General features: G+C 39.5%; 1 protein-coding gene across 3 annotated transcripts in view; it reads left to right on the top strand.

Annotated features, from left to right (window-relative positions):
* Positions 1–14,392, top strand: part of jph1a (junctophilin 1a) — a 41,071-nt gene extending 26,679 nt beyond the window's left edge. The window contains exons 4-6 of one of the 3 annotated variants that reach the window (XM_017453764.3): positions 5,383–6,047; positions 6,197–6,293; positions 14,038–14,392. In XM_017453764.3, coding sequence (XP_017309253.1) covers positions 5,383–6,047; positions 6,197–6,277 — 746 coding nt within the window. In that variant the 3' untranslated portion in view covers positions 6,278–6,293; positions 14,038–14,392. The other 2 variants (XM_053674886.1, XM_017453763.3) reach the window with 2 other exon arrangements.
* Positions 14,393–18,999: the final 4,607 nt, after the last annotated feature.

An 18,999-nucleotide genomic window follows, 5' to 3' on the forward strand; every position in this document is an offset into this window, starting at 1 on the left:
TTGAAATGAAATCATTCGAGAGACTGGTGTTGACCCACCTGAAGGACATCACTGGACCCTTCCTACATCCCATTCAATTTGCTTATCGAGCAAACGGGTCCGTGGAGGATGCAGTCGACATAGGATTGCATCATATCCTGCAACATCTGGATAGACCAGGTACATATGCAAGGATCTTTTTGTGGACTTCAGTTCAGCGTTCAACACCATCATCCCAGCTATACTCCAGACAGCTTTTGAGACTGGAGAAATTCACTTCCACCACCTGTATCCATAATCAGCACTGGTGCCCCCCAGGGATGTGTGCTCTCCCCACTACTCTTCTGTTGCCACAGTTCTACTCAGCAGTCATCGAGTCTGTCCGCTGCACTTCAGTAACTGTCTGGTTTGATTCAACTACGAAATCAGATATCAGAAGACTAGAAAGGACAGTTCGGACTGCTGAAAGGATTATTGGTTGCCCCCTGCCCTCCCTTCAAGAACTATACACTTCTAGGATGAGGAACAAGGCTGGAAACATCACTCTGGACGCCATTCACCCTGCCCACTACCTTTTTGAACCGTTGCCTTCTGGCTGACGATTCAGAGCTCTGAGAACCAAAACCGTCAAGTTCAGGAACAGTTTTTTTTCCCCCCAGGCTATCCATCTCATGAACAGTTAAATTGCCCCATTGAGCAATAATTATGTGCAATACACCGTTTAGTCTTTTTATATTTATCCAACACATCTTCCAACAACTTCCTCTGCCATTACATTCCATTCTATTCAATTATTTATTTATTTATTTATTTTTGTCTATGTCTTGATGCTGTTTTGTACTGTTGTGCACTGGAAGCTCCTGTCACCAATACAAATTCCTGGTATGTTTAAGCATACTTAGTAATAAAGCTGATTCTGATTCTGAAATATGGTGGTGGCAGCATCATGCCGTGGGGATGCTTCTCATCAGCAGGGACCGGGCATCTTGTTAGACTCGAATGACGAAAATTAAAGATGGCAGCGAGCAAGATGTGGCAGTTTCCCTGGAAGTGATGATTTTGTTCTCTTGAACACACGGGATGGAAACTGCGCTTTATTCGCAAATGTTTTAGGCGATATTCCAAGGTAACTTCGTTATGCGATATTCGAAGTCAAAACCGGGAGGCGGGAGGCCTCTTGTTTCAGCATCTCTTGTGGAAATAAACCGATTTTCCGGTAAAACCCGTCACTGGATATATGAAATATGGTACCCATTTTGAAAGCTAGTAATGTAAGGTTAGACTCTTGGGGTCTCACTGTTTCTCCGCTGTATACCGTAATCACGCCCCATTAATGAAACTATAAACATCACACTAAGAAGAATTCATGTCTGCACGTGCGAATGACATTTACATTAGATTAGCACAGAAGTGTGCGACAGCGATGACCTTTCGGCGCAGAGAGCCTACTCCGTTCACATCTAAAATCGCCATGTTGGAATGGCTGCAATTGCAGAACGGTGATCGAGTCCCTGACTCACAGCAGCTGTCCATTCCTTCACTTAGACCTGTGAACATGTGAGCTCAGCCCCCTCCTTCTGTCCTCCCTCTCTCTTTTCTACCCTCTTGTGCAAGGTGCACAGTACATTATATATATATATATAGTAAATAGTCACCCCTAACTTCTTTGTACACTCTTCATGTCAGCACTTCACTTAAGTACACATAGTGCCACTTGAAGTGGGTAACCTTTCTAAATTATCAGTGTAGACAAACGTGCCTAGGAGCAGAGAGCTTTGTATGCATATTCGTCCTGCTCTCGATTCTTATTCGTCTTCATTTCCATTGCTCACCAGCGTCTGTAGCGTGGAATCTGTAACGTATGTGTATGCAGCTTTTTAGGCAATCTCCTGTCTAGCAAGGGATGATTTCAGTAAATGTTTCAGAAAAACAAGGTCCCAAAAAACATCTTTGCAGTTGGTAGCACGTGTTTATAAATTCCTCAAGCCGAAAAAGCTGCAGTGATGTATTTCTGCTTATATTCTTTTCGTTTTGATGTGATAATTCAATTCTTAACCCTCTTATAATACATGAAAATTCTTCCCGGTTACCCTGCACTCTCCTGCGAAGGCATTGCACGGGGTTTTTTGAGCGTGGTTGTGGGGATTTGTGCGCAGTTAAGCAGAAGAGCATTAGTGAGGTCGGGCAGTGATGTCGGGTGAGGAGGATTGTGGTTCAGTTGTCATTCCCGTTCATCCCAAAGGTGTTGAGGTCAGGGTGCCGTGCAGGCCACATGAGGACATACACGCCAACCTTGGAAAACCATGTCTTCACAGTGCACAGGTGCACTGTCGTGCTAGAACAGTTTGGGCCGCTTAGTTCCATTGAAGGAACGCTGTATTGTTACAGCACACAAAGACATCCTAGACAATCGCGTGCTTACAAGTTTGTGCCAACAGTCTGAGGAAGACTCACACGTGGGCGTGATGATCCCGTGTCCACAAACCTTCGGTCATATAGCGTATTTATTTTCCTACCCTGAATTATAGTAAATATATTTGAAATGAATGCACAGGACTGTAGTGTGAATTCATGTTTTAGGCATGTGCATGGTAATTATTGTCATGCTTATTCTGCTGTTATTTCAGCTTCTCATAATAGAATGGTAGCAATCCCTCATCATCAGTGAGTTTCTGTCTGATTAAAGGGAGATGAGGACAGTGATCCTAAAGCGTTACGCAGGCCTTATTTTGGATCTGTTTAACAAATTGCAGATTAAAATTCTTCGGTGTTAGTTTAAAGATAAACCTCTGTGCCGTCACAAGAGCAGTCAGAGGCTGGGGCTTTTTTTTATTTCAGTACGAACTGGAACATCAGTTAAAGATGGTTGATATGTTTAAGAAAACAGAGATGTTCATATACTATATACAACCCAAATTCCGGGAAATGTTGGGACAGTATAGAAAATGCAAAAAAAAAAAAAAACCAAAAGAGTCATTTGAAAATTCAGTTCACCCTGTATTTGATTGAAAACACATTATTAAACACATTGTTCGATGTTTTACTTTTGTGAATTTCATTTATTTTTTGAAAATAGACACTCATTTCAAATCTGATGACTGCAGCACACTCCAAAAAAGTTGGGACAGTCGACTGTTTACCACTGTGTAACAGCGCCTTTTCTTTTAATAATACGTATCAAGTGTAAAATGTGTACATATCTTTCTGCATTAATGCCGCCCTCACAGATGTACAAGTTACCCATACAATGGGCGCTGACACACGCCCATACCGTGACAGACGCTGGATTTTGGACCTGACGCTGATAACAGCTCGGACGGTCCTTTTCCTCTTTGGCCCGGAGAACACGACGGCTCTTTTTTCCAAAAACTATTTGAAATGTCGACTCGTCGGATCACAAAACATGATCCCGTGTGCTACTGTCCATCTCAGATGAGACCGAGCCCAGAGAAGTCGGCGGCGCTTCTGGACGGTGTTGATGTACGGCTTCTGCTTTGCATAGTAAAGCCTTAACTTGCATCTGTGGATGCAGCGGCGAATGGTTTAGCAAAATATTACAGACTCATGACGGTTTTTAAGACAGTGACGTCTGAGGGATCGGAGATCGCGCGCCTTCAATAGTGGTTTTCAGCCTCGCCCTTTACGCACCGAGATTTGACCGGATTCCTTGAATCTTTTAATGATATTGTGCACTGTAGAAGGTGAAATGCCCAAAATCCTACTTATTTGTCTTTGGGGAATGTTGTTCTCAAAGTGTTGGATTATTCGCCGACTCATCTGTCGGCAGATCGGCGAGCCTCGACCCGTCCTCGCTCTTGAAGGACTGGGCCTTTTTTTGGAGGCTCCTTATATACTCTGATTAGACGATTCCCTCACCTGTTTCACATCACCTTCTTATTTCAACTCGTCACATCGCTATTAGTCCTAAACTGCCCCTGTCCCAACTTTTTTGGAACGTGTTATCAATTACAAAATAAACGATTGTCTTTAAAAAAAAAAAAAAAACTATGCAGTTGATTAGATAAAACATTGAATACCTTGTCTTGACAGGGGTTTTTTTATTTAAATACAAGTCAAAGTACATTTACAGATCACTCCTCTTTGTTTGTATTAGCATTTTCAATACTGTCCCAACGGAATCGGGGTTGTATTATTCATAAACGGAAAAGCATCAGAGTTGTAAGTGACTGAAGACTTGGTCATGACTGTTTCTTTAGTGAATTATCCAAACCATGTGTGGAATTTATATGGGCAGCATTATGTAAAGACTGACACACTGATTATTATTAAGTTACTGCATGAAATTATGATCAAAAGACACATTAATCTCTCTAAGCTGTTATTATTAAGTTACGCAGGCTTAAGATATTTGGTGATGTCAGATTTCTCAGAAACACCATTATGCAACCCCAGGCTTATGTTGTTACTGTTTAATCATACGTTTCATAACATAAGTGAATTTGATTCATGGACCAGATACTTTTCCATCAAGCACCAGTGCTGGTACTGAATCTGTAGTTTGGGACATAGCTATTGTTGTTTATCACTTTTCTTTATATTTATACCACAATCTTTACTCCAGTTGAGTTGGTATATGTCTGTTTTTTTCCATTCATATATCCTTCTGCAAAAAATTCAGCATTCATATGAAAATTGGATAGGGAAGCTCGTATGTGCATATAATCCAGCCTTTTAATCTGTGTTCTTGATTGGAGTGTAAATCACAGATTATATGGGTGGATTGGAGGGAAGCATCAATAAAAAAAATTTTTTTTTAAGATCTTCAGATTAGAGGTCGACCGATAGTCGGGCAGTACCTGCCGATAACCGATTAATCAACCGATAGTTTTTAAAATTGACGTAAAAAAAGACGGAATCAACCGATTGTTTTTAAAGGTAAAATATTGCTGAAGTTAATTGCAAAAATAATCAGTAATGACTGTACCATGAAAATGTACTGTACTTTTTTCAAAAATGAAATAACATATAAATATTAATATATATTAACTATTGATAAACATTAAAGTAAATAAAAGGTCCAAACTGGACCAAAAAATAACACACCAAATAACAAATACAAATAAAGACATCCGAAATGAATCAAAAAACACTTCAAATAACACAACAAAATTTGGCAGTGATAGTTTTTTATTTCGCCTCTAGAGGTCACGCTTGTACTCTATAATGACAGCGGACCCTTTTCAGCCACTCCTGCAACAGATGCAACCGGGAAAAACTATCAGTGTTGATTTTTGCTGATAACCAGTGGTTCCAGCGATCGGTTATCTGTGCCGATTAATCGGCAAAACCGATCAGTCGGTCAACCTCTACTTCAGATAACTGTTTTAATGCCTTGGTTAGTGACCTTTCCCCCTGCTCGATCTTATGTTCCTGCTCTCACAGGCCTTGAGTACATCAAGCAAAACTTCACTGAGCACGTGGAGGAGATTAAAGAAGCTCCACCAAAGGAGGAGAAGAAGCAGAAGAAAGAGAAGTCTTCGACGGGCAGTCCTTTTTATCGCCGCGGCACGACTCCATCGCACTCGCCTGCTCACAGCGCGACTCCCTCACCTCCATTATCACCGACGAAGAAAAATCAACAAGCAAGTACTGGTGTGACACGAAAGATTAGCAAGGAAAGCGCTACCGCAACCCGTAAAATTAGCAAAGACAACAGTGCTATATCCCATAAGATTAGCAAAGAGGAGAGAGCCACCACTGTAGCCGAAATTAGCAAAGTCCCTAGCGTCAAAATTCAAGATACCGCACCGCCAAAGCCGCCTAAGCTCAACGAACCGAGGGTAAACGGCCAATTACACACTGCTTATCATAGCTATTACGTGAAAACACAGAAGAACATCCCTCCGCCAGAGGAGCCGGAGGATGAAGAGCCTGAAATGACTCAGTCCAGTTTAGCACGAATGCCACCACCTCCGAAGTCAGTGCCGTCACCCACACCAAAACTAGAGACAACGCTCAGGAAACAAGAAAGTGTCAAACCAAAGAGTCTCGCTGAAACCAAGAAAGCCAGTGTGGAGATCGCGAATGAGGTGTTAGAAGATAATACGGTAAGTGTTGTCTTCCCTGCTGTCTCTATCATATGTATAAAAAAAAAAAAACATATCTTAAAACCCTTGCCTGTGTGACATCCCATAAGGTATATCGCAATCGGAGTTGGTTCCTTTTGGCGTAATTACTTGTCTAATTTACATTCCAGGGTCCGAACTCTATTTTAGTTGCCATGGTGATGCTCTTGAATATCGGATTGGCCATCATTTTTGTACACTTTTTGACATGATTGCGCTGTGTTTCAGGTAAGCCACTATTTGTTGATTTTAAAACTAGACTTGGAAACAGTAGTTTGTTGTGAACGTAATAACGTTTTTATATTCCTCCGAATGTAATCATGTTCTCGATCATGTGATCACATTATTGTGATCACGAATCTATTCTTAGGCAGTTAGATACGCAGGGTTGCCAGCGTCTAAGGTTTATCTGTAGCAGTCACGATTTTTGACCCCTTGCTACGGTGATATGGGAGACACTTACAGCGGGGGGAAATAAGTGTTGGACGCGTCAACGTTTTTTCCAGTAAATGTGTTTCCAATGAAATCTTCACCAGACGTCGGTATTTAACTCAAGAAATCCACACATATAAAGAATTCACAACATTAAAAGTCCATAAATACGGTTATGTGTAATAAAGTGGAATGACACAGGAATGGAAAATGGATGGATTGAACAGTAAACATCTTTCACTACAGTTGTAGACAGCGTATTATTATACGGATATGGACAAGACTGCAGCACGGACATGCTAAGGGCGCTAAGGGTTTTTGTAGTAAAATTATTCTCTCTCTCTCTATCTCTCTCTCTATCTGTTACGATTATCTCGTTAGCTACACTATGTTGGCACTTATGCATACGCAAATATAAAGGATGAAATTACACCTTGTGTAACACTAATACCATCCTAATAGGGCTGAAGTTTGCGCAGAAACATTTGATCGTGACCTTTATATTAAAGAAATTGTAGGTGCACCTTGTAGGTGTTAGAGACTATAGCTCTTGATTTTTAAAAAAAAATTTTTTTGTCTACTTGTACTCTGCTCTCCTGATCACAGGACTGTTGTTGGCTGGATATTCTTGGTTGGTGGACTATGTCACTGAGGTGTTTAAAGGTGACCGGTCCTGCTGTGAGAATAATCCACCATCCAAATAATATCTGATCAGCAGTACCAGATATTTACATTCATGGATGGGGTTGAACAAGGCTAATAAATTATGCAGAGCAACAGATGGGCCACAGACTGTACATCTACAAAGCGGCCGATATACAGCTGCAGCATAGGCGGCTCTACACCGCCACGCGAAAGTTTCTGAACGTTCTAGAAATCTTTTAAAAAAAAACAATTTTTTGACCTCAATAAATGACCTCGTACCCTGAAACCTGAAAACCTAAGCACAGATATAAGTGAACTGAGAGTTGCGTGTTATTAAATGCTTATACCACAGCACTGTTCTCGAATCTGATCGGTCAAAGAGTATTACTGCTGCTATAACGGCAGCCGAGTGTGGTCGGCAGTAATTAAAAGGAAGGGTTTCTATTAAAGCGCTCATTGTAATACATTATCGTTTTTTATATCGTTTCTTATTCACAGAGACCTGCATGGTGAATGGTTTATAGTTTATATATTCACCTTAGAAAAATCATATCACTGATAATGTGAAGTTTTCTTCTTTATTATGTTTATTTCACATTTATGGAAGTCTCCGGTGCCAGCTCTTTGTAAGAGTCAGTAAGTTTTCCACCATAGGAAAGTTTTCAAAACAAGGGAGTTTGTAGTTTCCGGTTTCTCAGTAACATGACAAGCTGGGCTTCTTTTTTTTTTTTTTTTGTCTTAGTAACTTGAAGAGAGAGAGAGAGAGAGAGAGAGAGAGGCTGATAGGTAAACAACTGTTTATATATTATACACCAATCAGCAATAACATCAATTCCACTGACAGGTGAAGTGAATAACATTGATTATCTCATTACAATGGAACCTGGCAAGGGGTGGGATATATCACACAGCAAGTGAGCAGTCAGTTCTCGAAGTCGACGTGGATGTCGGAAGCAGGAAAAAGGAACAAGCGGAAGGATCTGAGTGACTAAAAAGTGCCAAATTGTGATGGTTAGACGTCTGGGTCAGAGCATCTCCAAAACAGCAGGTCTTGTGCGGTGTTCCCGGTGTGCAGTAGTTAGTACCTACAGAAAGTGGTGCGAGGAAGGACGACCGTTGGACCGGCGACAGGGTCATGGACATCCGTGGTTCACCGATGCGCGCTGGGAGCGAAGGCTAGCCCGTCCGGTCCGATCGCACGGAAAAGCTACGATAGCACAAATTTCCGAAAAGGTTCATTCTGGCTACGATAGAAAGGTGTCAGAACACACAGTACATCTCAGCTTGCTGAGTTTGGAGCTGCGTAGCCATCTGTGCCGGATACCACAGCACACCTTCAGAGGTCCTGTGGAGTCCGTGCCTCGACGGGTCAGAGCTGTCGTGGAGGCACAAGAGGGGACCTACACAAGATTAGGCAGGTTAATGTTATGGATACAGGAACTATCCTGTTTCACAAATGTTCCACAACATTAAATGTAACTGCAAGCGGTTTAAAAGCATAGCACGTCATTCATTAACCAATCAAAAATGTATTAAATGTCAAATCACTGTGTGTAAGAGGAATAAAATACGTCGGGGCGTAGTGTTATAGGAAGATGGCCCACTGGAAGGTGGTGACAGTAACTCTACTTGATCGGGCCATAGGACACCATCTCGTCATGGATTATTTTCCTAAAACTACACATACTATACATACGGCAGTAGACTAAAATGACAATTAACCAAAAATTGTACTGACTGTTATTCTAAATGCCAATTTTGTACTTTGTCGCTTATTTTTTTACTTACTTCATTCCTCTTTAATATGTATTTTCCCCTTGTAAACACTTTCATTACACAAGTACACGTAAGACTGGACTGATATTTCTTTCAGTGGAACTTCCTGCAAGCTGTAACCTTCTAATCATTTGTATTCCTCAGTCATGGAAATAACACGGTGTTACATTAAACCGGCGCTGGTCCTTGGCCGTGGGAGCAACAGAGGAAGTTTTGGAAAATAAGAACGCCTTTGGAGGACGACGTTACCGTTCATGGCCCGTTTAGCCGTGTGAAAGATTGACTGTTCGGAAGAAAGAAAAAAAAAGAAAAGAAAAGCAACAAGAAATAAGGAGAGGTGTGTGTGTGTGAGAGAGAGAGAGAGTGCGCTGTTAGGGTGTGCTGATCCTAGCTGGCCGCTCTGTGTGGAAACGTTCAGTGCACTTTTACATGACAGGCACAAACAGCTGCCTCGTTTCTTTCCCGTCTGTCTTTTTGGGTTCGGAGATTTATGCTCGGTGCCAGAGGAATGTGTTCAGTGGACTTTCCACGCTAGTCAGAGAAAAACGAACACGCCATCGGCCTCCATCGCCGGTCTTATAACATTACACAAGCGTTACTGTGGGTAGGCATGTGCTCAATATAATCACAGTTTTATGATATTACAAATATTTTTTTTTTTAAATATTGCTTTTAATAAGTGACTTTTTCATTACTTTGCAAATATTATTTATCAGTCCATATTCTCCAGACTTTATCATAGGCAGGAAGTGTTACACATGACGATATTATAATGTGTGTTAAATATCGCGATATATCATATAATTGATTATCAGCACATGTCTATCTGTAGGAAAACGGTAGCATTTCATTCATTTTTCTCTGTTGTCCTCATGCGCTCAGACACGGATGTATTTCAGTTCTCCGTCAATTTTTGCTCTTTATAAAATTTTTCAGAAAGAAGTTGTATAAAATGTGCAATATGAGTTTTTAATTATTTTTTTTTTATTTATTTTTTTTTTTTCTTCAAAATGATATATCGCACCATCCAAGGGCTTTTAGTCAACAGCTCACTTTGTTCCGCAATTGACAAAATTACAGAAGAATAAAAGGAAATGAAAACGCTATGACGATTAAGATGGAGAGTCTACTGTAATAAGAATCGCCATGCGCACAGCCACATGGGTGAATATTGTTTACTAAAGTGTAAAGGAGGTGAAAACGTTTATCCTGTATGTATTTGTGAATCGAGCATCGCTCATCCTGCATGCAGTTTCTTTGATTTGGTGCATTGACGTTCATGCAAATGACCAGGCACGTGCCGATAATCGCCTAACATCGTATCACGATTTACATTGTATTAAAAAAAAAAAATTAACTACTAATGTTTAAACTGTTCCTCTGAATGAGGATATATTGGTTTATTTTATTATATATATATATATATATAGCGACACCATTTTAGGGAATGAAACAAAGAATATAAGAACTACGTCTTCAAAGCCAACCTTAAAATAATTCATGAAATAAAATAAATAACAATTTCGCCACCATGACGTTTCCGAATGCTGCATATTACAGTATCGGTTCAAAGCGCAACAAGTGAAACCCATATAAATACACAAAGTCGCATCACTTCCGTCGATGCTCTTTTAATAGCAATTTCGAATGATATCATATAATCGATTATCGGCACATGCCTACGAGTGAGAAGTAGATGAAAAATTATTTTAGGTAAAAAAAAAAAAACGATGTTTTAAGTAAAAAAAAAAAAAAAGTTCTGAGCTTTGTTTGCATGTTAGAAAACAGAATCTTCACAATTCTTTGTTTGGTGTTGAATTAACCCTTTCAGACCTGTTTGTTTTTTTCTAAACACTGTTGAAATTCTTGAAAATCTACCATTTCACACCTCATTCTTAATGTTGATGTCACAGAACATCAGCATCGGCGGTCAAAACGTGTCAATTTACTACATTTCCTCCTGAATTTCTGACATCTTCGATATCTCCATCAGGGTTCGCTTCAGAACGACGCCGATGGGGACAAGGTTCAGTTCTGATCGGTCACGCGCTAGAGGTTTAACAGGCAACGAGTGAAATTATTCAATGCAACAATTATAACTTCGATATTATCAAAGAGGGACAAACAACTGATGTGTAAAAAAATTAATTCATATTTATAAACTGACGTATAAATAATTGAATCAGCCAGCCAGGTGTTTTGCCCGTAACTTCTTGTACATTTTCTCCCCAATTTTGTCATTTTGCCAAGTCCCACCCACTAGCAGTCTCTCCCCTGTTAAAAACAGCTACCAGTGGGAAGGGTAAAGGCTATTACGTGATTCCTCTGAGACACGTGAAGCCAGCTAAACGCATCTTTTTGAACTGCTGTGCATGGTATGTCACAGGGCAGCGTAACAGCCTCAGAGGAAAGACCTATCTGCCCTCTTCCACATACTTGACCTCACAGACGCTCGTGATTGGCTAGAGTCACTGTTGCACCATCTGGGAGCCGTCGTTCATCATCTTGTTTTGCGATTTCAAGGACAGGCCTACCCCAGATTCTCAACAAAGTTCATCACATATCGATTGGAAGCTACTGGATCGGATCGGATCGGGATCGTAGTATCATCAAATATCGAAATCATTGCCTTATGAAATTACGGAATTGCGTCATATCGTGTGTAAGCCTGAGATTTACACCCGTATTACCCGCCAACTCATCAGATTTTATACATCGGAAAACTTTTACTGGAGATGTACGTTAGATCCAAATTCCTGAATCACGTAATGGACACCGGGTGTGAAGGGGTTAATTCAGGTATTGTGATACACTGACTGATGGATGTGTTGCGATTAAAGAGTCTTTAACTACTGTTTACCTCAGAGGAATGGGAAAGAAGAAAAAGGGACAGAGAGAGAGAGAAAAAAAAAAAGAAACAGGTCTTGTCTTAATGTTTTAGTAAGGGAACACTACATTGTGCCACTGTTTTGTTTCATTATTGCTGGCACAGAGTGGTGAATTTATTGGACTTATTACCAAATCTGTGTGCATTTATCATATCAAAGAAGGCTTATTTATTCTATAATTAGTAGTGCATCGGTATTTTTTCAAGACACGAATGGAAAAAGGGCTTACATAGGCTATGCTGTATTTGTTTTTATTTCTGCCTCGCATCGTTCATTCAAAATCCACTACGTACCACCATTACGTCCGATATTTTAATAAGGCTGTCTCTTGCGGCGTACATGCACTACAGTCCAAACCGACCGCACCACCAAACAAATATGCCGTTTTATTCAGTTGAGACTGGAAGGTCGATCGCTTTTGAGCTTTATTATACACCATCTCTTCTAGCGCGCTGTGTATGCAAAATGTGTTACTTTACTCACAGTCGCTTGCTAGCTCCTCAGTTTAGGCAAACACGCAACGCAGGGATATTGAATATAACTGTGCCTCCTGAATACTATGATGTATTGTACCACTGATGATCAGTATAAACCTACGATATATATATATAGCTCCAGAAATTTTAGGGCAGTCAAGTAGAAATATATACATAATTAAATGAAATTGTATAATATAAATTCTATATATATATATATATATATTTAAAAAAAAAAATTCTAAATAGGTTTACAAGAAAAATATCAGAATGATGAATATAGGCTACTAAACGTTCAAACTACGTATGTACAGAAAATAAAAAAAAACTATTTTTATGGTATTTTACATATCTAAATCATTAACTATAAAGCATTACATGGTACTTATTTCTGCCAGATTCGTTTTGCCTTTTTTCTTTTCTTTTTTTTTTTAATGATCATTTTTGTGAGTATGTGTCGCGCAGCAAACCTTTTGCAATGTACATGGCCTCATGTTCATGTTTTCCCGGTCGAGTTAGCATTTTACTAACTGATCAAAGGGCAGAATTATTTTTCTAAAATGAACAGCTATTGCACAAAGAAAACATTTATAAACGACAGTTTTACTCTCTTTTTACAAAAGGTTAGTCCGTAACCCAAGTCGGTATTTTTCTAACGTTTTGCACATTTATTTGATGGGTGAATGACTTAATAATCAATTGTGTCGCACATTTTTGAAAAAACCAAACAAAACAAAACAAAAAACAACAACAACATACATTTGATTCAACTGATTAATAATAAAAGCTGCAAGGAACCTTTATTGTAGATATATTCTACCACTGAAAGAGAAGAAAGGTACGACTTTCGGTATTTGAAGCACGTTTAAGCCCCAGTGACATTTGTACTCTGGAGATTGTAATAAAGATGATCTGTGTATAACAATAAAAATGTTATGCATCAAAATGTATCCTGTTATTTTTTCGTAATCCCCTTGTAGTGTTCACTATCGTGTCCTGTTCCTTTATGCTGCACTGTTTATTTTTAAATGCCTGACTTTTCTGTATTTCACTGATGGTTAATATACGTACATAAACCCCGATGGAACTAAATCCCAAAGTCCTTCCTATGGTCATGGATCCTCAGGAGAACATAACGTATGGAAGAAGTGGCCACCATTATTACCTTTCCGCTTCACATTTCTAAACACTAGGCATTTTTAACGAGCACTTTTATTACGTTCTGTGCCTAGACTAGGCACTGCGAGCAGTGCGATAAATAACCGAGCCGAGCGCAAATCCTGTCAGCGATTTCCTTTTACATGCCTAAACGTGGACATGGAGCGTATATAGAGTTGTGATTTTCGCAGATTTGCTTTCACGTGTGTAATCGTACACTTGTTCCGAGGCCTTGACGAGACTGTAGCATGCTGCTAAATTTAGATTACGGCTCGTAAGCAGTGAACAGATCCCACCGACTGTTTATTTAAAAAAGCATTGCCAAGACATCAATAGCATGCAGGTCATCTTCCCATACTTATCATAACTCCATCCAGCAGACATTACCACTGAGACATTTAATTAGGTTATAACGATGATTGTCACTCAACTATATTACACTTACGTGAAACAAAGTTCAAAACAAAATACGTTGGAAGTTGCTGTCAGGTAAGTGATGTCATCGATTATTGCTGACTTGTGGCAGATTTACAGTTGATGCGATGTGTTAAAAAATAAAATAAAAAATGGAAGAGACGTGTAGTGTTTGTTCCACAGGTAAGGAAAAGTGGACGGTTTTAGACTGGCCAAGTAAATCGCCAGACCTTGACCCAGGTGAGCAACATTTCACCTCCTGAAGAGGAGACCGAAGGGAGAAACCCTCCGAAACAAACAACAACTGAAAGAGGCTGCGATAAAAACCTTGAAAAGCGTTAGAAATGAAGAAACCCAACAATTTGGTGATGTCAATCAGTCGCATGCTTGATGCAAATATTAAATGTTATTTACTTCAATTAAACTGACTTTAATTAATCCGTTCCTATACTTTTGTTAGCCTGAAATTGGTCTGATACGAAAGGTTTTTATGTTGGTTAACACATCTAGATGTAAACACCAGGAAATAAAAGCTGGAATCCTAAACTCTCGTCTCGTATCCGTGTTTTGATCTCAAACCCAAATGTCTTTGGTGTACGGCACAAACAAATGAATTGGCCTCGCCGTTCCAGTAGTTTCGGAGGGGACTGTAAATAGCAGCACGTACACTATAAAAATATGTGGTTCTTCCCCCAAACTTTTGCACAAACCACAGAATTGTATAGACTGTCTTTGTATGCTGTAGCATTACAAGTTTGCTTTACTGGAACTAAGGCCCAAACGTATTCCTGCAGGACAATGACTCCTGCGTACAAAGTGAGGACCATGGTTTGCCAAGGTTGACGTTGATAGAACTTGAGTTGCCTTCACAGAACTCCGACCTCAACCCCACTGAACACCTTTGGGATGAACTGGAACGCCAACGACATACCAAATGTACTAACTGGGTATAGTATATGTACTATCATCATGTGACAGGAAGGGCTGTTCCTGTTTGACAGAATACAGTGTATATTATCTTTCTTGTAAATTCCATCAAGCCTGGAATGATAAAGATTACATAATTGAAATGTTTGCAGAAATATAAGAATCAAATAAGATTACAATAATGATTGTGTTTCTACTTTGAAATTTGACGCACAAAAAAAAACAAAAAAAAACCCCACAACCCCGTTCTTAAGAATAAAACAAGTGTTACTCTAGTGCTATGTTGACAGCAGTGTTGGGAAGTAGCTACCTACAAGTAACGATACTACTAGCTTAACTACATTTCAAAACACGATAGCTTTTCCAGTAACTAGCTATGTTTTTCAGTGTAGTAGCATATCTAGCTAGATAGATATTTCCAGAAACCAGCTGAACCTAGAGTAGTGAACTGAACCCCCTCTGTATGTGTTGCTTGTTTAACGGTAAGCTGCTTTGAGCTTAGCGTGGTTCTAAATAGTCCATTTTATGCTGTGTGCGTGTAAATTAGCTGCACAGTAAAACGAAAGTGTTACCGTTTCCACAAAAAGTAGCTTCAGTGTAGTTAGCGACCTTTACTTAGTCACTCGTAGTTTAGCTAGCCACTTTAACAAAAGAGTCATTTGGCTGTAGCTTAGTTATTTTGAATCATGACTAGCTTTTAACTTGACAGCTACAGTTGCAAGTTAGCTTCCTAAATGGTGGTTAACAGCTGCATATGCTGGCGGCAGAACCCAACACCAACCCTTTAACTAACTAAAGCTAACTAGCTATAACTGACTAACTTAGAGAGGTACAGATTTGGCAACACCGTGCTATTCTGCAGGAGATATCTATTATAATAGATAATATATTAAATAGATTTTTAGCAGTCTAAAAGCACTAAAATATGAAATCAAAATTGTCACAGCACATTAACTGTTAATGAGACGTACCTCGATCTACCACCTCTTTTGGGATATATTAGGAATCAAGTGAACAGTCGGTTGATGAAGTCGATGTGGATGTTAGAAGCAGGAAAAATGGGCAAGCGGAAGGATCTGAGCGACTTTGACAAGGACCAAATTGTGATGGCTGGACGACTGGGTCAGAGCATGTCCAAAACGGCAGGTCTTGTGCGGTGTTCCTGGTATGCGGTGGTTAGTACCTACCAAAAGTGGTCCAAGGAAGGACAACCGGTGGACCGGCGACAGGGTCATGGGCGCACAAGGTTCATTGATGTGCGTGGGGAGCGAAGGCTAGCCCGTCCGGTCCGATCCCATAGAAGAGCTACTGTAGCACAAATTGCTGAAAACGTTAATGATCGCTATGATAGAAAGATGTCAGAACGCACCGTGTGTGTGTGTTTAAAAAGTAAACAGTACAGTGAATAGTTACTCAGTCCATACATGATTTCACGGCATTTTTAAAAAAAAATTTTTTTTTTAACTGTTGCATCCAAAAATGCTTGATTTTGCTCTGGCAGAAATGAATGCAAAATCAAGCAAACTCCATTGCACTATTCGGAGGAGGCTGCAATTTCTCAAAATGATTTGGCCCAAGACGTGTCATGTGACATCATCACAACGTGCATTCAGCCAAAGCCCTCTTCGATTCACGTGCGTCGAACACGAGTACAGCTAAAAGGTCTCGTTCGTCGATCAGCAAATATCACTGCGAAAGAGCGTGCGCAACAATTCCGTGCAGTTGCAGTTTTGCCAATTCAAGTGGTGTTCTGCTGTTAAAAAAAAAAAAAAAAAGACACAAAAATCGCTAAATTTTTTAAAAAGCTGCAGGAAAATCAAGCATTTTTGGCCGCAACAATCACAAAAACTCTGCGAAATCTTGTATTTTTATTTTTTTTGCAGAAAACTATTTGAATCTGCAAAATTGCAGTTGCACGATCACACCCCGCTGCTATTAAATATATTTTGCCTATTAATAATGTCGGCTTCAGTCCTGAGCTGGTGTTACTGTCTGTGTGGATTTTCGCATGTTCTCCCCATCTCCGCTGGTTTTCTCCCACCTCCTTGGCCATGCTAAATTGCTACTAGGTGTGAATGAGCGTGGGAGCGTGTGCGTGTGCGTGGACTCGCATCACATTCAGGGTGTTTGCCCGCCTCACACTCAGTGCTCTCAGGATGGATTCTGGATCCACATGAACCTGCCCAGGATAAATCCGTTACTGACGATGATTAATAAATGAATAAATGTCAACTAGAATTCATTAACACATCAAATTAAAATGGGTTCTATGTGTGGATTCAGAATTTATATATATATATGTATATCCAAGAAATAGTCAAAAAAGTATTATTATTATTATTATTATTATTATTATTAAAATTAGATAGGTAGATAGATAGATAGATAGATAGATAGATAGATATATGGCTCCAAGAAATACTCAAAAAATTATTATACATATAAATATTTTATTTGTAAAAAAAAATAATAATAATAAATCTGTACTGAAGCAAAAGGGGTTTTTTTGCTTTTTTTTTTTTTTTTTTTTTTTTACAATTAAAGGAGTCTGTAAAAAGTTTGAGAATCCCTGCAACAGCTAAATGTCTAAAGAGTCAGCATGTATTATCTAAAGAAAGAGAAGTGCTGCACGAGGGAGAGATATCAGTTATAGAGTTGATCTCTCTTAATGACTAAGATTCTTAACACTCATCCACCACCATCCATCTAACTGCTACCATCCATACACTGCACTAATGTGTGTGTGTGTGTGTGTGTGTGTGTGAGAGAGAGAGAGAGAGAGAGAGAGAGAGAGAGAGAGAGAGAGAAGGGAATCCGGACCCAAAATAGTGTAAAGCAGCTGCTCAAACCAGAGAAACTTCAAAGCAGCGACAGGAACGCAGGAGCTGAGTTGGAAAGGTCACTGAGTGTTCAGAGAGAGAGAGAGAGAGAGCGAGAGAGAGAGAGATAGAGAGGGAGAGAGAGAGCAAGAGAGAGAGAGAGAGAGATAGATAGAGAGGGAGAGAGATATTGGGGACTTACATGGAGAGAGACAGGCAGAAAGAGATACATGGAGAGTGAGACAGAGAGATACATGGAGAGAGCAACAAAGAGAGAGCGCTATATGGAGAGAGCAAGACATATAGATCTTTACACTGAGAGAGAGAGAGAGAGAGAGAGAGAGAGAGAGAGATGGAGAGTGAGACAGATAGAGAGTTACTTGGAGAGTGAGACAGGCAGGCAGACAGAGATACATGGAAAGAGCAACAGAGAGGGAAATACATGGAGAGTGAGACAGATAAAGAGAGTTACATGGAGAGAGAGAGAGAGAGAGAGAGAGAGAGAGAGAGAGAGAGAGAGAGTCTCTCTTCCTGACAATAAATCATAACAATTCATGTCTAGAGGAAGAAACACTTCGTTAAGTTTAATCTGAGTTTATTTCAGGTCTGAACTCAATTTTAACCTGCTTCTGATTTGTCTGTAAAATGATTGTTTCCCTTAAACTCTTAAACTTGCATTATTTTTACTGTTATTGTTTTATATTGCTCTTACATCTGATTGGGTAAAATGTTTTAAGTACTGAATGAGAATATTTACAGTAAATAACAGTAAATAATTTTAAGGAGCAAATCTCATGTGATTATATCAGGTTTAAAACAGTGTGTGTGTGTGTGTGTGTGTGTGTGAGCATCTTCCAGCTGCTTCTCCTGGTGATATGCACTCTAGTCTGGGTGATGTACACTAAAGCCTGGTGTGCCCGTTTGCTTTCTTTCTGTTTTATCAAGTACAGTGCTGTGAAAAAGTATTTGCCCCATTTCTTCTGTTTGTGTATATCTTATATACTAAATATGTTATATATCTTATCTATATCTTATATACTGTATATCTTATATACTAAATAGTTTTAGATCTTCTAATGAAATAAAACATCAAACAAAGGCAACCTGAGTAAACACACAATACAATTTTATTATTTATTCTTTTATTGAAAGTTATCCAACACCTATCTATCTCTAAAGTGAAAAAGTAAATGTCCCCTTAAACTTAAAATCTGGTTGTGCCACCTTTAACAGTAATAACTGCAACCGAACACTTCCGATAACTGGAGATCAGTCTTTCACTTACTTCTAGGACTAGGACTTACTCCTCTGCTCTGGATCGTTGTCTTGCTGCATAATCCGGTTGCGCTTGAGTTTCAACTTACGGACTGAAGACCAGACATTCTCCTTTAGGATTTTC

Source organism: Ictalurus punctatus, chromosome 23 (assembly GCF_001660625.3).
Source record: "Ictalurus punctatus breed USDA103 chromosome 23, Coco_2.0, whole genome shotgun sequence".
Classification (NCBI taxonomy): domain Eukaryota; kingdom Metazoa; phylum Chordata; class Actinopteri; order Siluriformes; family Ictaluridae; genus Ictalurus; species Ictalurus punctatus.